At 39.5% G+C, this 19685-nt stretch overlaps 1 protein-coding gene across 7 annotated transcripts in view; it reads left to right on the forward strand.

Annotated features, from left to right (window-relative positions):
• Positions 1–19685, forward strand: part of CPEB3 (cytoplasmic polyadenylation element binding protein 3) — a 177158-nt gene that overhangs the window by 97106 nt on the left and 60367 nt on the right. For all 7 annotated transcript variants that reach the window (XM_067710007.1, XM_067710005.1, XM_067710004.1 and 4 more), the window contains 2 exons: positions 11752–11919; positions 13885–13974. In XM_067710007.1, coding sequence (XP_067566108.1) covers positions 11752–11919; positions 13885–13974 — 258 coding nt within the window. The remainder of the gene's footprint in view (positions 1–11751; positions 11920–13884; positions 13975–19685) is intronic.

Consider the following 19685-nt stretch of genomic DNA (forward strand, 5'->3'; position numbering starts at 1 on the left):
AAAGTCATATGGGATGGAGCAGGTGTACCTCATATCCACTCTCATTGCTTGAAATATACTCATCTGGGCCAGCATTACATAGTATAAATTTGATGATCTGGCAGATTTCCTCATGCCATTTATTTGTGTGATCAGGGATTATATTAATGCTTGATTTCTCTCCTCCAAACAAAATTTAGACTTTTCTCCAAAAGCATAAAAAGTGAACCTGCTGATGTGTGTTAACTGTAACTCATATTCTGTGCTTTACATACATGTTGGTAAACATTTTAGGAAGGGAGGGCAAAGAGGGCAAAGAACTATCTGTGACAGTTTTGAGATCTGTCAGCAAAAATTAGGCAGTGAGATCTTTCACCTCTCCTGGAAAAGCTTCCTGGAATAGGTAGAATTTTAGGAACTATTTGGATGATGGAAGAGGAGCAGGAAGCAAAGCACGCCAGGTATCTGATTCAACTTAAAAGAAAGCTTTGGGGCTTCCCTGGTGGCGCAATGGTTGAGAGTCCGCCTGCCGATGCAGGGGACACAGGTTTGTGCCCCGGTCCGGGAGGATCCCACATGCCGCGGAGCGGCTGGGCCCGTGAGCCATGGCCGCTGAGCCTGCGCGTCCGAACCTGTGCTCCACAACGGGAGAGGCCACAACAGTGGGAGGCCCGCGTACAGCAAAAAAAAAAAAAAAAGAAAGAAAGCTTTGAGGTGAGATTGGCATGACCAGATGCTTGGAGAATATGTCTGTGAGTGGATGCAGTGGGGGCCAGCTGGAGAGGAGAAGTTGGCAGTGAGATGGTCTGTGCTGCCCTGATGAATGGTTTTTGACACGGATAATGTCAGGATTTAGAAAGAGAGTTTCATGATACAAGTAATGAAAACAGGAGAGAACTTGGGCATCAGTTGACAGCTTGGATGGGGAATCAAGTGTTGGAGGGTAGACTCTTTGGCAAATCAAGCGCTTCCAGTAGTACAGTTGAAGCAGTAGCAGTTGGGAAGAAGGAGAATTAGATGTGAAAGAACAGGATTTGAAAATGAATCTTGATTATACATAAAGTTTTAAAATATTCAATTATATTTCCCATTGATACCCACTTTTATTTTAGAGACGGGTTTCAGTAGACAAAAGTTGATTTTCCTTGTGGAATCAAAATGACAGCAAAGAATCTTAACCTCTTCTTTGCAGGGTGTTCTTTCACAAGTTTTTTTTTTAACATCTTTATTGGAGTATAATTGCTTTACAATGTTGTGTTAGTTTCTGCTATATAACAGAGTCAATCAGCTATACGTATACATATATCCCCATATCCCCTCCCTCTTGCGTCCGCCTCCCACACTCCCTATCCCACCCCTCTAGGTGGTCACAAAGCACAGAGCTGATCTCCCTGTGCTATGTGGCTGCTTCCCACTAGCTATCTATTTTACATTTGGTAGTGTATATATGTCCATGCCACTGTCTCACTTTGTCACAGCTTACCCTTCCCCCTCCCTGTGTCCTCAAGTCCATTCTCTACATTTGCATCTTTCTTCCTGTCCTGCCCCTAGGTTCTTCAGAACCATTTTTTCTTTTTTTTAGATTCCATATATATGTGTTAGCATACAGTATTTGTTTTTCTCTTTCTGACTTACTTCACTCTGTATAACAGACTCTAAGTCCATCTACCTCACTATAAATAACTCAATTTCATTTCTTTTTATGGCTGAGTAATAGTCCATTGTATATATGTGCCACATCTTCTTTATCCATTCCTCTATCATTGGACACTTAGGTTGCTTCCATGTTCTGGGTACTGTAAGTAGTGCTGCAGTGAACATTGTGGTACATGACTCTTTTTGAATTATGGTTTTCTCCAGGTATATATATGTCCAGTAGTGGGATTGCTGGGTCATATGGTAGTTCTATTTTTAGTTTTTTAAGGAACCTCCATACTGTTCTCCATAGTGACTGTATCAATTTACATTCCCACCAACAGTGCAAGAGGGTTCCCTTTTCTCCACACCCTCTCCAGCATTTATTGTTTATAGATTTTTTTTTTTTTTTTTTTTTTTGCGGTACGTGGGCCTCTCACTGTTGTGGCCTCTCCCGTTGCGGAGCACAGGCTCCGGACGCACAGGCTCAGCGGCCATGGCTCACGGGCCTAGCTGCTCCGCGGCATGTGGGATCTTCCTGGACCGGGGCACGAACCCGCGTCCCCTGCATCGGCAGGCGGACTCTCAACCACTGCGCCACCAGGGAAGCCCTATAGATTTTTTGATGATGGCCATTCTGACTGGTGTGAGGTGATACCTCATTGTAGTTTTGATTTGCATTTCTCTAATGATTAGTGATGTTGAGCATACTTTCATGTGTTTGTTGGTGATCTGTATAACTTCTTTGGAGAAATGTCTATTTAGGTCTTCTGCGCATTTTTGGATTGAGTTGGTTGTTTTTTTGATATTGAGCTGCATGAGCTGCTTGTATATTTTGGAGAATAATCCTTTGTCAGTTGCTTCGTTTGCAAATATTTTCTCCCATACTGAGGGTTGTCTTTTCATCTTGTTTATGGTTTCCTTTGCTGTGCAAAAGCTTTGAAGTTTCATTAGGTCCCATTTGTTTATTTTTGTTTTTATTTCCATTTCTCTAGGAGGTGGGTCAAAAAGGATCTTGCTGTGATTTATGTCATAGAGTGTTCTGCCTATACTTTCCTCTAAGAGTTTTATAGTGTCTGGCCTTACATTTAGGTCTTTAATCCATTTTGAGTTTATTTTTGTGTATGGTGTTAGGGAGTGTTCTAATTTCATTCTTTTACATATAGCTGTCCAGTTTTCCCAGAACCACTTACTGAAGAGGTTGTCTTTTCTCCATTGTATATTCTTGCCTCCTTTATCAAAGATAAGGTGACCATATTTGCGTGGGTTTATCTCTGGGCTTTCTATCCTGTTCCATTGATCTATATTTCTGTTTTTGTGCCAGTACCATACTGTCTTGATTACTGTAGCTTTGTAGTATAGTCTGAAGTCCGGGAGCCTGATTCCTCCAGCTCCATTTTTCTTTCTCAAGACTGCTTTGACTATTTGGGGTCTTTTGTGTTTCCATACAAATTGTGAAATTTTTTGTTCTAGTTCTGTGAAGAATGCCATTGGTAGTTTGATAGGGATTGCACTGAATCTGTAGATTGCTTTGTTTTCCTATGCAGCTGCAGCCCCTGTTAGAAACTAGCCTGATAAGTAGTGTCATACATGATCTTTTTCTACACATTAAACAGCACACTTGATAAAAATAAATGTTGTGTTTTCATTTCACATGAGTTTTTATGGTCTCTGGGAGACTTTTGTCCATAAACAGAGATGTTGGCTATGCCAGTGCTTTAGATGTTTAACAGAATTTCTTAGTTAAAGAGCAGCCAGGAAAATATGAAAGATCTTTTTAAGTAATGTGAATGAGCAAATGGAAAGAATGATTGGAGTCACTTTACTGTTGGATTTACTGTGGATTGGTGTTACTATTGTAAAATGTACTTCTGTGTATATTTAATCCATAAAAACTATTGAAATTAATGGATGATTTAGTCAATAAAAAAGGTTCTAAGAATCCAATAAAACAAACTTGTGTATCAAGTTGGAGTTAGGTCTTTCTGCCAAAAGCCTGCCCAAGGCAGGAGAGATCAGCTATATCAGTGAGACCATGGTACAAACATGCCATCCTGCTAATTCAAACTGGGGTTATGTGAGCTTTCTTGTCTAAAGGAATGGATGGTCCCAGAGTGAAACATGAACAGCTGAGGAAATATCTGAGTGTTCATAGCTATAGTGTCTGAAGTATTGCTGCTTATAGTAATAGGAAAATTTTTCACTTTTGCAAGAAGTTGCTCTGGAAGGAGCCTAAACTAATAATGAAGGAGGGGTTCTGGGCTGTCCACCCTAATTTCATTCATTAAATGTTTGTTTGCCCATTATGGGTTGGATGAGGTGCTAGACCCTAGCTGTCTCTCTACTGAGTGTTCACTCTAGTGGGGGAGAGAGAGGTAATACATCAGTATTAACAAACATTTTTATACTCAAAAGTTGTGATAAGTACTAGGCAGGAAAAATGGGAGGGTCCCTTTAAGGTAGGATGGTTTTCTCTGAAGAGATGTTATTTAAGCTCAAACCCAAAGGATGGAAAGGATGGAAAGATTTATTTATCTTTAAATATATGTTTTATTTTGGAAATTTCCAAACATGCACGAAAATAGAATTGTTTAATGAACTGTGTACCCGTCACTTAGCTTCAATGATTATCAACATTTTTGCCAATCGTGTTTCATATGTTCCCCCTCCTTTTTTCCCTTAGAATATTTTAAAGGAAATTCCAGACATCATAATACAGCTATTTTAAGAGGCTTGAAGCATAGTACTGATAAATGCTACAACATTGATAAACCTTGAAAACATTATGCTAAGTGAAAGAAGGCAATTAGAAAAGATCACATGTTGGATGATTTCACTTTTATGAAATGTCCAGAATAGGCAAATCTATTGAGACAGAAAGTAGACTAGTGGTTGCCTAGGGCTGAGTGGGTTCAGGGAAAATGGGGAGTGACTGCTAATGGGTTAGAAGGATGAATTGTATAATAAGTAAATTATTTCTTAATAAAGCTGTATTAAAAAGGAGTGGTGGGGGAGGGGAGAGGCACCTGAGGCAAGAAAGGGCTTTGTTTGAGGAAGTATATAGAGCCCCGAATGGCTGAGCTTGGTAGGAGAGAAGGGAGGGTGTATTAAGATGAGGTTGGAGGAAGGAAGGAAATCTGATCTTGCTGGGCTTTAGCTCCTGGTAAGAATTTTGAACTTGGTCCAAGTACAAGAGGAAATCTATGAATGTTTTAAAGCATGGTCAAGTGATCAGTTTTATGTTTTTAAGAGTACTCTGGCTGTTGTTTGGAGTAGAGTGAGAGAAGTGGGTTGTCTACATTGGAATGATGGTAGTAGTCTAGGCAAGAGATGATGGTGCTTTAGGATAGGATGATGGCAGTGGAATTGGAAAGAAGTGAACAAATGGGGTTTTATGTAAGAGTTTTGTGTAATAAAAGGAATGCTGGGACTTCCTTGGTGGTCCAGTGGGTAAGACTCCACGCTCCCAATGCACGGGGCCCGGGTTTGATCCCTGGTCGGGGAACTAGATGCCACATGCATGCCGCAACTAAGAAGCCCTCATGCTGCAACTAAGATGTCCGTGTGTCACAACTAAAAACGATCCCGCATGCCGAGATCCCGCAACTAAAGATCCCACAAGCCACGACGAAGATCCTGCTGCAACTAAGACCTGGCGCAGCCTAAATAAATAATTTTTTTTTTTTAAAAAAAGGAATGCTGTTGCCCCCAGAGATTTGAAACCTTTCATCTAGTTCAAATCTCTCATGTAAATGAGACTCAGATAAGTGAAATGTCCAAGGTCACAGAGTAAAACAACCTAGGCTGGAATCTGACTATCTTGATTTATAGCCAGTTTTTTTTTCTTAAGGGAGACATGCTTCATAATCCATTTTTTAAAAAAAATCCCCAGAGTGACTTATTTCTGAGCTCCTTATAAAACTAAGATGGAAAGGGTCAGGCTTGGAGTGGAAGTATTGGGCCAGGAGTGCCCTGGAGCTGCTGGATTGACAGCAGAGACGTGGCAGCTCAGAGGTGAGGTCCAAGCAGTTTTAGCAGCACAGCATGGCTAGTGGGCTTTTGTTTTCCCCGCATAAGCTGCAGGAAACAGAACCTCCTGGGGAAGAGTTATCTTGGACAAACCTTCCATGCTTAACTAGGCTTTGCAGGTTTCTTATTTGGCCCTTGTCTTCCAAGTCTCCTTTAGCTTTTTTTTTTTTTAATAAATTTATTTATTTATTTATATTTTTAATTTTTGGCTGTGTTGGGTCTTTGTTGCTGTGCGCAGGCTTTCTCTAGTTTTGGCGAGCGGGGGCTACTCTTTGTTGTGGTGTGTGGGCTTCTCATTGCAGTGGCTTCTCTTGTTGAGGAGCACGGGCTTCAGTAGTTGTGGCTCATGGGCTCTAGAGCACAGGCTCAGTAGTTGTGGCGCACGGGCTTAGTTGCTCCGCGGCATATGGGATCTTCCTGGACCAGGGGTTGAACCCGTGTCCCCTGCATTGGCAGGTGGATTCTTAACCACTGCGCCACCAGGGAAGTCCAAGGGTCCTTTAGCCTTAAGTCATCTCTACATCCAGAGATTTTTTGTCCATTTACTGGACCAAAAACTACATTCTGCTTATTAATTGAAAATAGATATCAGAAAACCAGACCATTGGTGGAAGAGAAAGCCAAATGGCCAAAGTGCAGCAGTTGAGAAGTATTTCTCCTGTTTCTTTTGAAATATTGAATATGAATATTTTCTGTGAAAGTTTCATGAGATTCTAAAGCAGATTTATATGCTAGGTACATAGAATATAATTTTTGGTAAGTAACGTGACTTACTTAAAACATTTTGGTCTTGAGGAATGCCTTTTTTTTTTTAACATCTTTATTGGAGTATAATGGTGTGTTAGTTTCTGCTTTATAACAAAGTGAATCAGCTACATACCGAGCGGATCTCCCTGTGCTATGCGGCTGCTTCTTGGGGAATGCTTTTATTAAAGAAAAGATGTCAGAGAGATACTACTTTAGTAAAGCAGGGCCTCTCATGGGATACAGTTTGGGTACATCCTCTTCAGTTTCAGTTTCTAGTAATGCATGTCCAGGAACTAAAATTATACCAGTCTTCCCAGGGACTGTTTGTCATGGGAGGATAATTTATGCCAACCAAATGAATGCACGAATACCAACCTCTTTAGTCTACTGGACAGATCGGAATACCAGTGTTTCATCTTATCATGGAGATGGATGTAACAGAAATATAATTTCAGTGGCTGATTATTTTTCTGCTAGTTCAAGAGTCACCTCTTCATAATAAGGCACTAAATTCATAGAACAGCCCTTCAGGAGCTTATAATTAGAGCATAGGGAAATAGATGGTTTTCAGGCTTTGGAAAGATCAAATGAGCCGTTCTGTCCCACATAGGAGTAATCCCGACAGTATTGTCAAAGTCCTCCTATCTCCTGTTGATATGAGCTGGGTAAATGCTGCAAGTTCTTAGTCTACCCTTCTGTCTTTTAAATGCTTCCTGCATACTAACTTTTTGTTCCATCAGTACTTGAGGCAGTCATGTTACAGTAAGGTTGACTAGATTCTAGATTTTGTATTCCATTCCTGAGCATATACTTTTTTTTTTCTTAAGTCTTTATTGAATTTGTTACAATATTGCTTCTGTTTTATGTTTTGGTTTTTTGACCCCAAGGCATGTGGGATCTTAGCTCCCCGACCAGGGATCGAACCCTCACCCCCTGCATTGGAAGGCGAAGTCTTAACCACTGGACTGCCAGGGAAGTCCCATCGTATACTTTTCTTAACTTGATTGAACTTGGATGTTTCCCAAGGCTCCATACACTTCACACAATGTCTCTTTTAGTGGCTGTCTGCTACAGACAGATAATCTGCATTTCAGTGGTTCTTAAGTTTGAGCATAGGAATCACTGAGGAGATTTGTTAAAAGTGCAGATTTTCAAGTTTGACCTCCATGATTCAATTTAAGTAGATCTGAGGATTGAGTTCTGAGACCTGTATTCTTAGTTCTTTAACCTACAGTTAGAGAAACATCACGTATGTGTGAATTCTTAGCAGTTTAATTTCCAGGGGCAAATTTATTACTAAAGTCTGCGGTACTCTATATACTAATAATAAGACAGAAGTTTGGTTTTAAAACCTTGGCAAGTTTCTTAAGTACCCATAACCAATTTTTAAAACAGCCCAAATTTTTGCAATTAACATTTGCTTTTATTTTCTTTGCCAAAATACTCCGGGGAAGCTGTGGTTATGTTGGCCATGCAGAAAGAAAGTTCTCTTTGTTCCAGAATGTCTTGAACATCCGCTGCTTCTCCTCACTGATCTGGTTCAAGACTTCCTCATCTCTCAACTGGACAGTCACAAATTTGTTCAGAATTTCACCCCATCCTCCCTCTCCCTGGGTGCAGATTGCTAGTGGAGGTGATGTAGCTATTGTAGGATTTGGGGTAGAGGGAATAACATGGTCCGGGGCATCTTAGAGAAGTCATTCTGACAGGATGGAAGATGGATTAGATGGGAGTATCAGAGTCTTCAGGGAGTGAGTGTGGTTTTTCAAAAAAAGCTAGTATTAGAATGAAATAGCAAATTTGGAAAATGTGGAAATTTCCTGTTGCTTTTGTAATATATACTGTAAAACGAATGCTTGAACAAACAGAAGGAGGAGAAAAGGTCTCAATTTTCTAGGAACAGGATCCCATCTCTTGCCGTCCTCACACCTGTATGTTGTGTGCCAGCATTTATTTGCACATACTGTTTTACTTTCTTGTCTACTGCCTCGCTTTTAACACTTACTGAATACCTATTTTATGTGCCCTTATTAGAACGTGAAGATACAGTGGTGAACAAGATTAAATTGGTCCTTGTCCTAATAGAGCTTACAGTTTCACGGGGTTGGGAAACGAGATACCAAATGAAAACCCGTATGATAGCATAATGGTAATGGAGGGAAAAATGTTAGGAAAAGTGCTGTGAGTGGATAGAAATGGGCATCTAATCTAATCTAGAAGGTCAGGAAAGTTCTACCTGAGTTTCAATGACTTTTCAGCTTAGATCTGAAGAATTAATAGGAATTAACTAGAAAACTGGGGAGTTGAGAGGAGGGTGTTTGTTTTGGGTAGGGGGAACACCTTGTCCTTAGGGCCTGAAGCAGGGAGGAATAATCAGAAGTTTCTAAAGAGGTCTGGGTGATTGGAGATTAGTGAACCAGAGGGAGAGGCAGCAACTATGATGAAGGAGAGGTAGGCAGAGGCCTTACAGTTTACAGTGTTTTTGTACTTTATCCAAATAAGGGGTGAGGGGTTTTAAGAATGGGGTGAAGAGTGTAGTTACATGTTCAGATTAATATTTGAAATTGGTGACTTTGGCTGTTTTATAGAGAAAGCATTGTGAGGTACAAGGTAGAAATCAGTAGACTGTATAGGTTGTTGTATAGACTCATTAGGCTGTTCAGGGGAGAGATGATGGCAATCTGGACCAGGGTGTTAGGACTGAAGGTGGAGAGAACTAAATGGATTGAAGAATTATTTTGTAGCTTGAGTTGGTAGGACTTAGTGAGAGATGGATTAGATGTGGAATATGAAGGAAAGGGATGTCAGGGATGACTCCTAGATTTCGAGATTGAATTGAGTGTGGATAATAGTCATTTTTATTGAGATTGCAGGGGTTGCTAGAGGCGCAGGTTTGGAGGGAAAGATAAGAGCTGTTTTGAAAGTTCTTTCTCTGTGGATTCTTATTCTTCACCTTAGAAACTCCCACTCCCACAAGATTCTGCTCAAAATTGTCCTCCTGTGAAATCACTATAAAGCCCTCCCCACCCCTCGCTCTTTTTCTGTAGAGCAGTAAATTGTGCCATTGTGTCACTTGGTAAAGTCTTCTCTTAGTATTTCTCTATTTTATAATTATGTGCTTGCCTATCTCTCACCAGACTTGATTTCTTTGCCAGCGACATCCAAATAACTATCTATCCTGTTCCTGGAATGTGGATAAACATTTCTTCAAGTGTTTTCCACTGAGTTATACATGTATGTTAAAGTTTCCTTTATCTTAAATCCAAGTAATGTTAGATTAAGTGATTTTACTGCAGAACTTTTCCCAGTCTTTGTATTCTTTTTTTTTCTTTTTTTCCAGTCTTTGTATTCTAATATGGCTTGTGAATCTCTGGGAAGGGCATAAGGTGTGCAGTATTTTCCAATATTATTTAGTTCTCCCAATCCCTCCCCACCCCCACCAGCTTTTGTTTTCTGAGCATTTCATGTTACTAGTGTTGAGGGTAAGAGGCAGGGATAGGAACATAATGTGGGAAATGCTGATTTGGGTGTGTGAGTAGGCCTAGGCACATAATTCACTGAGCGTGGACTATGTGAAAAGCAAATCCGACAGCCGTGGGAGAACATCTCTGGATGTTTTGGGGAAGCTCGTTTTGCCTATAGTTGCTGCAGATCTAGTTCTTTTACCCCCAATGAACAAAACAGACATCAGGGGATGAGAATTTACTGTCTATTGTTTGTCCTTGCCAGGCTAAAAATGCTAGGTAACACGAGGTGACAAATTTTGTTCTGTTTCTTTGTAGCTAAGCTGGGAAGAGCTGAACAAAAAATTCTTTGGTCCTTTTACTTATTAACTCTCAACATCAAAACAGTGCCTTTTCTAAAAAAAAAAAAAACAGTGCCTTTCTTATACCACCTGGGTTGTTCATAAAATAAACAGAGTTATATTAGTAACTTCTTTACAGAAGAATTAATGTTCAGTATTTTTCTAGGGCTATTTATATTCTGTTTTAGAGAGTTGGCTGTAGTGATGCAGAACCTAGGTCTCAGGGAAATATAGAGAGGAGAGACTAAATAGGGAAGACAGTGTCCTGTTTTTGAAGAGTGTATGATTTATTTTAGAGGGGAATTTTTCTTTTTTTCAGAAGTTAGAGAGCTCAAGATAGTTCAGTTTTAGAGTGGATCCTAGTGGAAACCTTTACTAGGAACTCACTGACTCAAACAAATATATATATATATTTTTTTTTATTTTTAATAAATTTATTTTTATTTATTTTTGGCTGTGTTGGGTCTTCGTTGCTACATGCAGGCTTTCTCTAGTTGGCGGCGAGCCGGGACTACTCCTCATTGTGGTGCGTGGGCTTCTCACTGCGGTGGCTTCTCTTGTTGCGGAGCTCAGGCTCTAGATGTGCGGGCTTCAGTAGTTGTGGCGCACGGGCTTAGTTGCTCCGCGGCATGTGGGATCTTTCCAGACCAGGGCCCGAACCCATATCCCCTGCAATGGCAGGCGGATTCTTAACCTCTTCTACCACCAGGGAAGACCTATATATATTTTTTAAACTTAGATTTTATTTTGTGATGCCAGATGGCATTATTATGTTACATTTATTGACAGACTTTAACTGCTGGCATCTTTCTTATGTCATGTGGAGTGGGTAGGGCCTTTACTCTACAGACTTTATTTGGCTATAGAGTTAACAATAGACATCGTTTTTTTGAGTGATATAAAATACAGCTTAGATTAATAAAGATGTCATAACCACATCTGCATCTATGCTCCCATATCTTAATTTACATGTCTTCATTTACTTGCCCCACCCTTTTTTATTGTGGATGTTTATTTCTAAATTGGAGTAGCTTGGAATGGCAGGGAAAACTTGATCATTTTTAGTACTGCTATCAGAGAAGTTATCAGCCTCTGTCATCAGTTTAATATTCCATCAGCTATCAGACCCAGTCTTTAGACATGAACCTCTGAAATCACCATAAAGAACAATCAAAATCTGTCAATAAAGATTACTTTTCCATTTATTTTAAGAAAACCCTGGGGAAAGGAAAAACAACTGCTGAATACTTTTAGCAGCAGTGATAAGGACTGTATGAGTAAAACGTAGTAATTTTTTTAGCAGCGAAAACAGCTGCAATTTTTGACGCTTCTTCCTTAATATCGATCCAGTTGTTTCTGTGCTGTACATACCTTTACACAAAAATGATACTATAAACTTGTCTAGACCTGGTAACCTGCAGTTGCTTATTCTATTGAAAAAGTCACAGCTCAGGATATATTTTTTGGAATGCTTCACTCTGTGCTTCAACTCCTAATAAAGCATGTGTTGTCCAGGAAAATAATTTTAACCATAGAAACTCCCACATTTGTTTCAGGTCGATCTTCTCTCTTTCCCTTTGAAGATGCCTTCCTGGACGACAGTCACGGCGATCAGTCCTTGTCATCCGGCTTAAGTTCTCCCACTCGCTGTCAAAATGGGGAGCGAGTAGAACGCTACTCTAGAAAGGTGTTTGTTGGAGGCCTTCCCCCTGATATCGATGAAGGTACAATGCACTCACTTTATAATGACTTTATAAAGGCCAGGTTTGTTATTTGTGTGATTTGACCCTACCTCTCTTCTTGAAGGCAGCTTCAGGACGTTCATATCTTGGTGTCAGGAGTTGAGGATATTTGATAGATGGGGAAGTGAGAGATTGTGCACTTTAGGTCTGCTTTTCATACATAGCAGTCTTCGAACAACTTCCCATTTCCTAGTTTTTGTTTGGGGATACATTTTAAATAATAATGAGAGCTAATATGTATGAAACTCGTACCACAAGCCCATTGTTGTGCCAGGTGCTTTACATTAGCTTGTTTAATCTCCATAGCTACCCTGTAAGGCGTCTCCTCCCAGCTCTGTTTTGTGGGTGAGGAAACTAAGGATCAGAGAGAAACAGCTTATCCAGGGTTATGCAGCTAATGGTGCAGCTGGAATCAAAGTCAGTCTGATTCCAGAGCTTTTGCTCCTATCCATCACACCATACCATCTCATATTTTAATGTAGATACCTATTAATGAAACACCCCCTCTTGCCTTTAAAAGAATGAAGACTTATTGGAATATTTCCTAATAACATTTTTGAGATACTGCCAATCCAAAAGTGAGTTTCACTTATGCCTAAAGCCAGCCAACATATAGTAGGTTGTCAATAACTATTTGTTGAATGGACAAATGAAATAGAATTGTGACAAAGTTACCTCAAGGGAAATAACAGTGGCTCTAATTCTAGTAGGCTTTGGATCTGCTATAAAAAACATTGTTAAAGCAGAATTGTTTTGCCAGTATTATTTAAGCTATGCTATTTCTCTGATTTATCATGATTTTCTTTTTTTCATAATGAGAGAAGAATAGTCTCTAAAAATAGTTTTACTTTAGGCTTACTGCTTTAAGGTTGTACATTTTCCTCTAAACTATTCTTCTACTAGTGTTAATCTCATCCATGGATTGGATTTTTCTTTAAGACCAAGTTTTTGATCATGGCTGAGAGAGTGGCAATTTAAACCTGATTAGGAGCTCAGTTATAACCTTCTGCTTTGAGTCAAAAGTCAGAAGGAAAAGATAAATTTGTTAAGCTATAACTTTTGAAACATTTTCTTTATAGGCTGTGTAGTAGGTATGTATGAGAGAAAGAGACCATTGACTTTAGCTTTTTCTTATCCCTAAATAGAATTACCTACTTATTGTCCCTACTCCTCACCAAAGGTATAATATTTCTAAAACAATCTTAATAATAATCTAAGATTAATAATCTTAGAGATTATTTCACCACACAAGTGGAAGTGTATTTTAAATATTTTGTGTATTTTTGCCTCTTTTTCTAAAAACAGAGAACATTCCTATTTTTAGAATCTCCTTTTTACTTGACAGAGAGGTCACCTTAGCTAATGTCAGATTTTTTTCCTTCCAAATTCTTTATATCAGGTTTATTGGAAGTGAAGAAGGGAAGTGAATTATAGTTAGAAACACATTCTGCATTGTTGAAATACAATGGTGTTTCACTTAGTAAGTTTGACTTCTGTAAAAATGCTTTAGAATATAGCTCTCAAAACATTTTAAAATAGGACTTCCCTGGTGGCGCAGTGGTTAAGAATCTGCCTGCCAATGCAGGGGACACGGGTTCGAGCCCTGGTCTGGGAAGATCCCACATGCCACGGAGCAACTAAGCTTGTGAGCCACAATTACTGAGCCCGCATGCTACAACTACTGAAGCCGGCACGCCCTAGAGCCCGTGCTCCACAACAAGAGGAGCCACCGCAATGGGAAGCCTGCACACCGCAACGAAGAGTAACCCTCGCTCACTGCAAATAGAGAAAGCCCGCGTGTAGCAACAAAGACCCAACGCAGCCAAAAAATAAAATAAATAAATAAATATATAAGAAAAAACATTTTAAAATAAAAAGACATATTTTATGCTATTCTGTTTGCAGTATTATTTTCTCTTCTGCTAAGAGTCCTTCTTTGTTTTGTAGATGAGATCACTGCCAGCTTTCGCAGGTTTGGACCTCTCGTCGTAGACTGGCCTCACAAAGCTGAAAGCAAGTCGTATTTTCCTCCTAAAGGTAATGCGCTTAAAATGTCTGCACTGCCTGCCTGTTGGAGAGCTAACATGATAATTCAATAAAAGGCAGCCTTTTAACTCTGAAAACAGCTGTTGACTTTTTCCCCCCAATTAAGAAAACATTTTAATGTTGATCATCTTTTCATATTTTACTGTTTCCACTTGGAGACTATTCTCCCAGGAGCACACTGACTGTTTCGTGGCATCTACTTTTATTGACAGTGAGATCCTGTGAGTTTATTGTGAACGAGCCTTGGCTAACTTTTCATTAACTGAGAGAAGAGATCTAGGGTTTTGAGGAATGTCAGCAATGGAAAAGAAAAGATCGTTTTGAGTCAAATTTTATTAGTAGCCCATAGCCCTATGGTTTTATAGATCTTATAAACCCCAGACTTGGGAAAGCTAGTGACTGAAGAATGACATTATATAAAATTACTTTTATCCATGTCTGTATCTTAAGTGACTTAGCCTTTTAACAGGTAGAGGGCACACTAACAAAGGACTCTTTACATGACCTTGCTTCCCTTATTATTATTATTTTTTTTTGCGGTACGCGGGCCTCTCACTGTTGTGGCCTCTCGTGTGGAGCACAGGCTCCGGACGCGCAGGCGCAGCGGCCATGGCTCATGGGCCCAGCTGCTCCGTGGCATGTGGGATCTTCCCAGACCTGGGCACGAACCTGTGTCCCCTGCATCAGCAGGCGGACTCTCAACCACTGCGCCACCAGGGGAGCCCCGAACTTCCCTTATTATTTTTTTGTTTGTTTGTTTGGGTTTTTTTGCAGTACGCAGGCCTCTCACTGTTGTGGCCTCTCCCGTTGCGGAGCACAGGCTCCGGACACGCAGGCTCAGCGGCCATGGCTCACGGGCCCAGCCGCTCCACGGTATGTGGGATCTTCCCGGACCGGGGCACGAACTTGTGTACCCTGCATCGGCAGTAGGACTCTCAACCACTGCGCCACCAGGGAAGCCCTTTCCCTTATTTTTGATAGGCTTTTTTCTTAGTTTATGAGGGCATGAAAATATATCACTTTGTTTATAGTTTGTCATTTTTGTGGAATCTAGGGAACTTTTCTGGTGATATTAATTCTACATATGTTCCTAGATTTATATTGAAGAGTGTTTTGAGTTAAAGAGAAAGTTTTCTTCTTGTGTTCTGTATGTTTCAAGGATGTCCTTCATCTCTAAGGAATTGGGTTTTGATGTGTATTATTGTATAACAGTACTCACCACAAGAAGATGGAGTCAAAATACTTGTCCTTCCTGGGCCTTGTATAGGAATCAAATTATAGCTTAACCTAGGAAAGGCAGGAGCTTCCTTTTATGTCTGGTTTATTAGATTTGTCACCTGTACTTCTCCCCACTCTCTTTATAGCCTATGAAAAATAATATAAGGCTGTTTGTTTGCTTTTAACATTCTTCTGTTAATCTTCTCCAATAATTTTTAAAATTAAGTTTTATGTTAGTCAAAAAAGATAAAGATCATCATGCTGATTATTTCAGTGAAGGAATGTATTCACTTTGTGGTGCATGTATAACACTAAAGAAACATGTTTAAAACATGTTTTAAGAATGCTAATGGTTTGTTGAATCAGAATAGTAGTATTTCAGTGAATGAATGAGTTCACCACACTGTGCTGCATGTAATACACTCTGTAAAGTCACATGTATAACAAGATGTTCCTGAGAGTACTAGCTGCATGTATGAATGAAGGCAGTGTTATTTCAGTGAAAGGATGTATTCACCACACTGTGGTGCATGTAACACACTATGTAAAATGACATGTATAAAAGATATTTCTAAGAGTACTAGTTGAAAAAAAAATCATCATTCTGAGAAGGTTATAAAAATGATTCTGGGATAAAAGGTGTCAGGTGATCATTGTAAAAAATAAAAATGAAGATAAGCACACCTATGGTCATGTCCAAAGAAAATTATCCCAAATCTACCTCTGTCAGAGATAATCACTGTATACATTTTATTAAATATCCTTCTTATATCTCTTTATGAATATATACATATATATGAAATTTAAAATTTTACATAAATGGGATCACACTATATATGCTGTTTAATAACCTGCATTTCCCCCCCAGCAATGTCAACATCTTTCTGTAAGAAACCTATATTATCCTTAATGACCTTGTTTTATTTAATCAGTCCTAGTGATGGTCATTTAAGTTGCTTTCAGTTGTTTTTTCTCATGGATGATGCTTCAGTGAATATCCTTGTGCCTTCATTTTTTTTTGCTTTTTTCTAATTACCTCTTAGGGTGAATTTCCAGAAGTGAGGCACATATTTATACGTACTGCCAAGCTGCCCTTAACAAAGGTCATACACATTTATGTTCCCAGTAATAGTACCTGATTCGTAAAACTTTGTTTTGTTGAGGGTCTAGCGATATGGCTCTTTTTTGATCTTTGCCAATCTGATGGTTAAAATAACGTCTTTTTTGGCATTTTTTTCTCTTACTGGCCATTTGAATTTATTATTTTACTTTCTTACATCGACATCTCATTTCCCTCTGGAATTTATAATGGAGTAAGTCACAAAAAAGGATCCAACTTTATTTTTCCCGGTATCATGCCAGTTGTCCCAGCAGTCATTTATTGACAGTTCCATTTTTTCCTCATTGATTTGAGTCATTAGAATTAAGTATTGGTTGGAAGATCATCTCTTCTGTTTCCCTACACTGAATTTCAAAGACTTAGTTTTAAAAAAAGGTAAAGAATTTTATTAGTAATTTTGTTTACATGTTAGAATGATAGTTTTTTGGATATTTTGGATTAAAGAAAGTATATTAAAATTAACTTCTCCTGTTTCTTTTTAACTTTTTAAATGTAGATATTGGAAAATTTTAAATTACATATGTGACTCATATTTATTGGACAGCACACCTGCAGAACACGAGTCAGCAAACTATCTTTGGCCTGTGAGCTAAGCATGGTTTTTATATTTTTAAGGGTTGTGGAAACACACACACACACACACACACACACACACACACACAAGAATAGGTAACAGAGACTATACGTGGCCCTCAAATCCCTCTGCAAAAAGTTTATTGACTCCTGTTCTAAAACAGCCCAGAGAATTGTTCATTTAGCTTCTGAGACATCCAGTGACAAAGGAGGCAGTTTATTTCAGAGGAAGTCTATGTATTTGCAGACCTAACTAATTATTAAATTTTGTTCTTCTATTGAAGGTGGTCATTGTAAAAAGTAAAAATGAAGATAAACATATATGGTCATGCAGTCTTTACCCAATGGTCAATTGTGTTCGATAAAGTAAAACTGAGTCATTATTGTGACATATATTTCTCGGTACTTAAAGAACTGTCAGTTTCTCTTTAAGTCTTCTCTTTTCCAAGCTACATATTTTCCCATCTCTAGTCATACCTTATGCCTAATGGATTCTGGACCACCATTATTCTTGTTTGCCTTTTCTGTGCATATGTCTTCTCTACAATATCCTACTTAAATTTGTTTCTGAGAGTTGAAGAGAGAACATTTGGGTTGGTATGAGCAGTATAGAGTTTAGCAGCTCTATGAACTCCGTGGTTTTGGTACCACTCCTATGTAACAGCACAATAATAGAGAATTGTAGAACGTTAGAGAAAGTGCCCTTATTTTATAGCTGAGGTTAAGTGTTGAGATGGACTAGGGAGAGCCAGGCCAAGAAGAGAATCTGGATCTCCTGATTCTGGTCCTCAGGCTTGCATCCTCCGAGAGCAGATTGCCTTTCTGGTGATTTTGGGGTCAAGTAGGAGAAATAATTATACTGTTGGCTCCTGTTGTGTTTTGCTCTCAGCTAAAGTCTGAAGGTTGACCTAGTTTGGAAGGACCTAAAGAAATTTGGTGTTATTCCAAGATTGAAGTAACTTTGAGAATCCATGCCCATTGCTTTGAACATTGGGAACATCTAAGTAGTTCACCCCAAACTGTTCTGTGCCTTCTTAATAATACCTCCTCATGCTGTTTCTATTTTTCCTTAAATTCCTTAGGTTTTAATTCAGGTCAGTGCTTTTTTGGTAATCCCCCTCTTGCCGATTATAGTTTTCTTAGGTCACCTCAGCTTGGCCATAAGGCACCATTCCTTTGGCTGTATGCTTTAGGCTTATGTGTAAATAAGAGGAAAATATGAACCATTCACTACTGAGTCCTCCTGTCTATTTCTCAGAAAGTGTATGCCTAATGAAATAAACAGAACCATTCATGTATCCAGCAGGTATACGTGTACAGATGTGGAGTACGGTTTGTAAAACCATGGCCATTTCAGTGGACTGTGGAGAACTTAATATCCATGTAGAGAAACAGTGACCAAGCACGTCAGCTGTCCCCTTAAGTGTTGTTGGGCCAGCAGAGTGGGAGGTGATGGAGACTGGGGTTCTCTCCAGCACAAAGCCACTAAGGCATTTGATCAACTCTTTGAGGATATGCAGAGCCCTCTGGATCATTTGTCTGTGGGCCACAAACAGGTAATTGCTTGGTGTTCTCCAGAGCACCTCTGAGAACCTGGAGGCAAAAGAAGGCATGGAAATCAGATCGTGTCATGATATATTCTCAGACCTCCTGAACTTAGAGTCCTGTGGGGAAAATTAAAAGAAGTCAAATAGTCACAATATACCACAATTATAAACTATAATAGTTCTCTAAAGGAAAAAATGGAGAGTGCGGTGACTCTAAAAGGGGGAAATCGATTTGCATTGGGTATATGGAGAGAGCTTCTTTGAGAAAATAGCGATTAAGTAGACCTGAAAATTGAGGAGTTAACTAGAAAGCGTAAGGAAGCAAGTTCCAAGCAGAGGAGTACCATATGGGAAATAGTGAGTATGAAAAGGGCTTTATTACCTTTGAAGAAATGAAGGAAGTATGGTTGGAATGTTGTGAGGGTGGAGAACGTGACGTGAAAAGAAAGTCTTGGAAAAAAAGTACGATTATTTTCCCTTCCCTGAATTGCTCTAGTCCCCGAGAGAGAGTAGATACAAAGGCATTTGTGTGGTGTTTGTCTTTGGGGTAGAGACAGAATAGAGTTGGGTCAAATAGAAATATCAGTTTAAAATACTTTCAAATTGGGGCTTACCTGGTGGCGCAGTGGTTGAGAGTCCGCCTGCCGATGCAAGGGACATGGGTTCGTGCCCCGGTCCGGGAAGATCCCACATGCCGTGGAGCAGCTAGGCCCGTGAACCATGGCCGCTGAGCCTGTGCGTCCGGAGTCTGTGCTCTGCAACTGGAGAGGCCACAATAGTGTGAGGCCCGCGTACCGCAAAAAAACAAACAAACTTTCAAACAGCTATTGATAAAGCTGAAGCAAGTCTTCCTTTGTGTTTTCTGCCTTTGGTTCTTGATGATGAAAAGAAATTCAACTCTAATCAAAATATTGAGGAAGTTTCCTGAGATTGCATTCTCATGCTTTTTACTTCTGGAATAGTAGAGTTGGAGTTGTGAGTCCTGGAGAGGGAGGTTCTCCCAAATGTTAGCGCATGAACCAAATCCTGCATTTGTACAAAATACTAATCAACATCACTATGTTTATAGTAGGTAGTAAAGAGTACAGGCTCTGGAGTCAGCTGCCTGGGTTGAATTCCTGTTCCACTACTTGCCATTGCTGTATCTTTGGGGTGATTATTAATCTTCCTAAATCTCTCTCCCTCTCTCTGTCTCTTTTTTAAAAAAATTTTTTTAATTAATTTATTTTTATTTTTGGCTGCCT

The sequence above is a fragment of the Pseudorca crassidens genome, chromosome 16 (genome assembly GCF_039906515.1).
Source record: "Pseudorca crassidens isolate mPseCra1 chromosome 16, mPseCra1.hap1, whole genome shotgun sequence".
In the NCBI taxonomy this organism is placed as follows: domain Eukaryota; kingdom Metazoa; phylum Chordata; class Mammalia; order Artiodactyla; family Delphinidae; genus Pseudorca; species Pseudorca crassidens.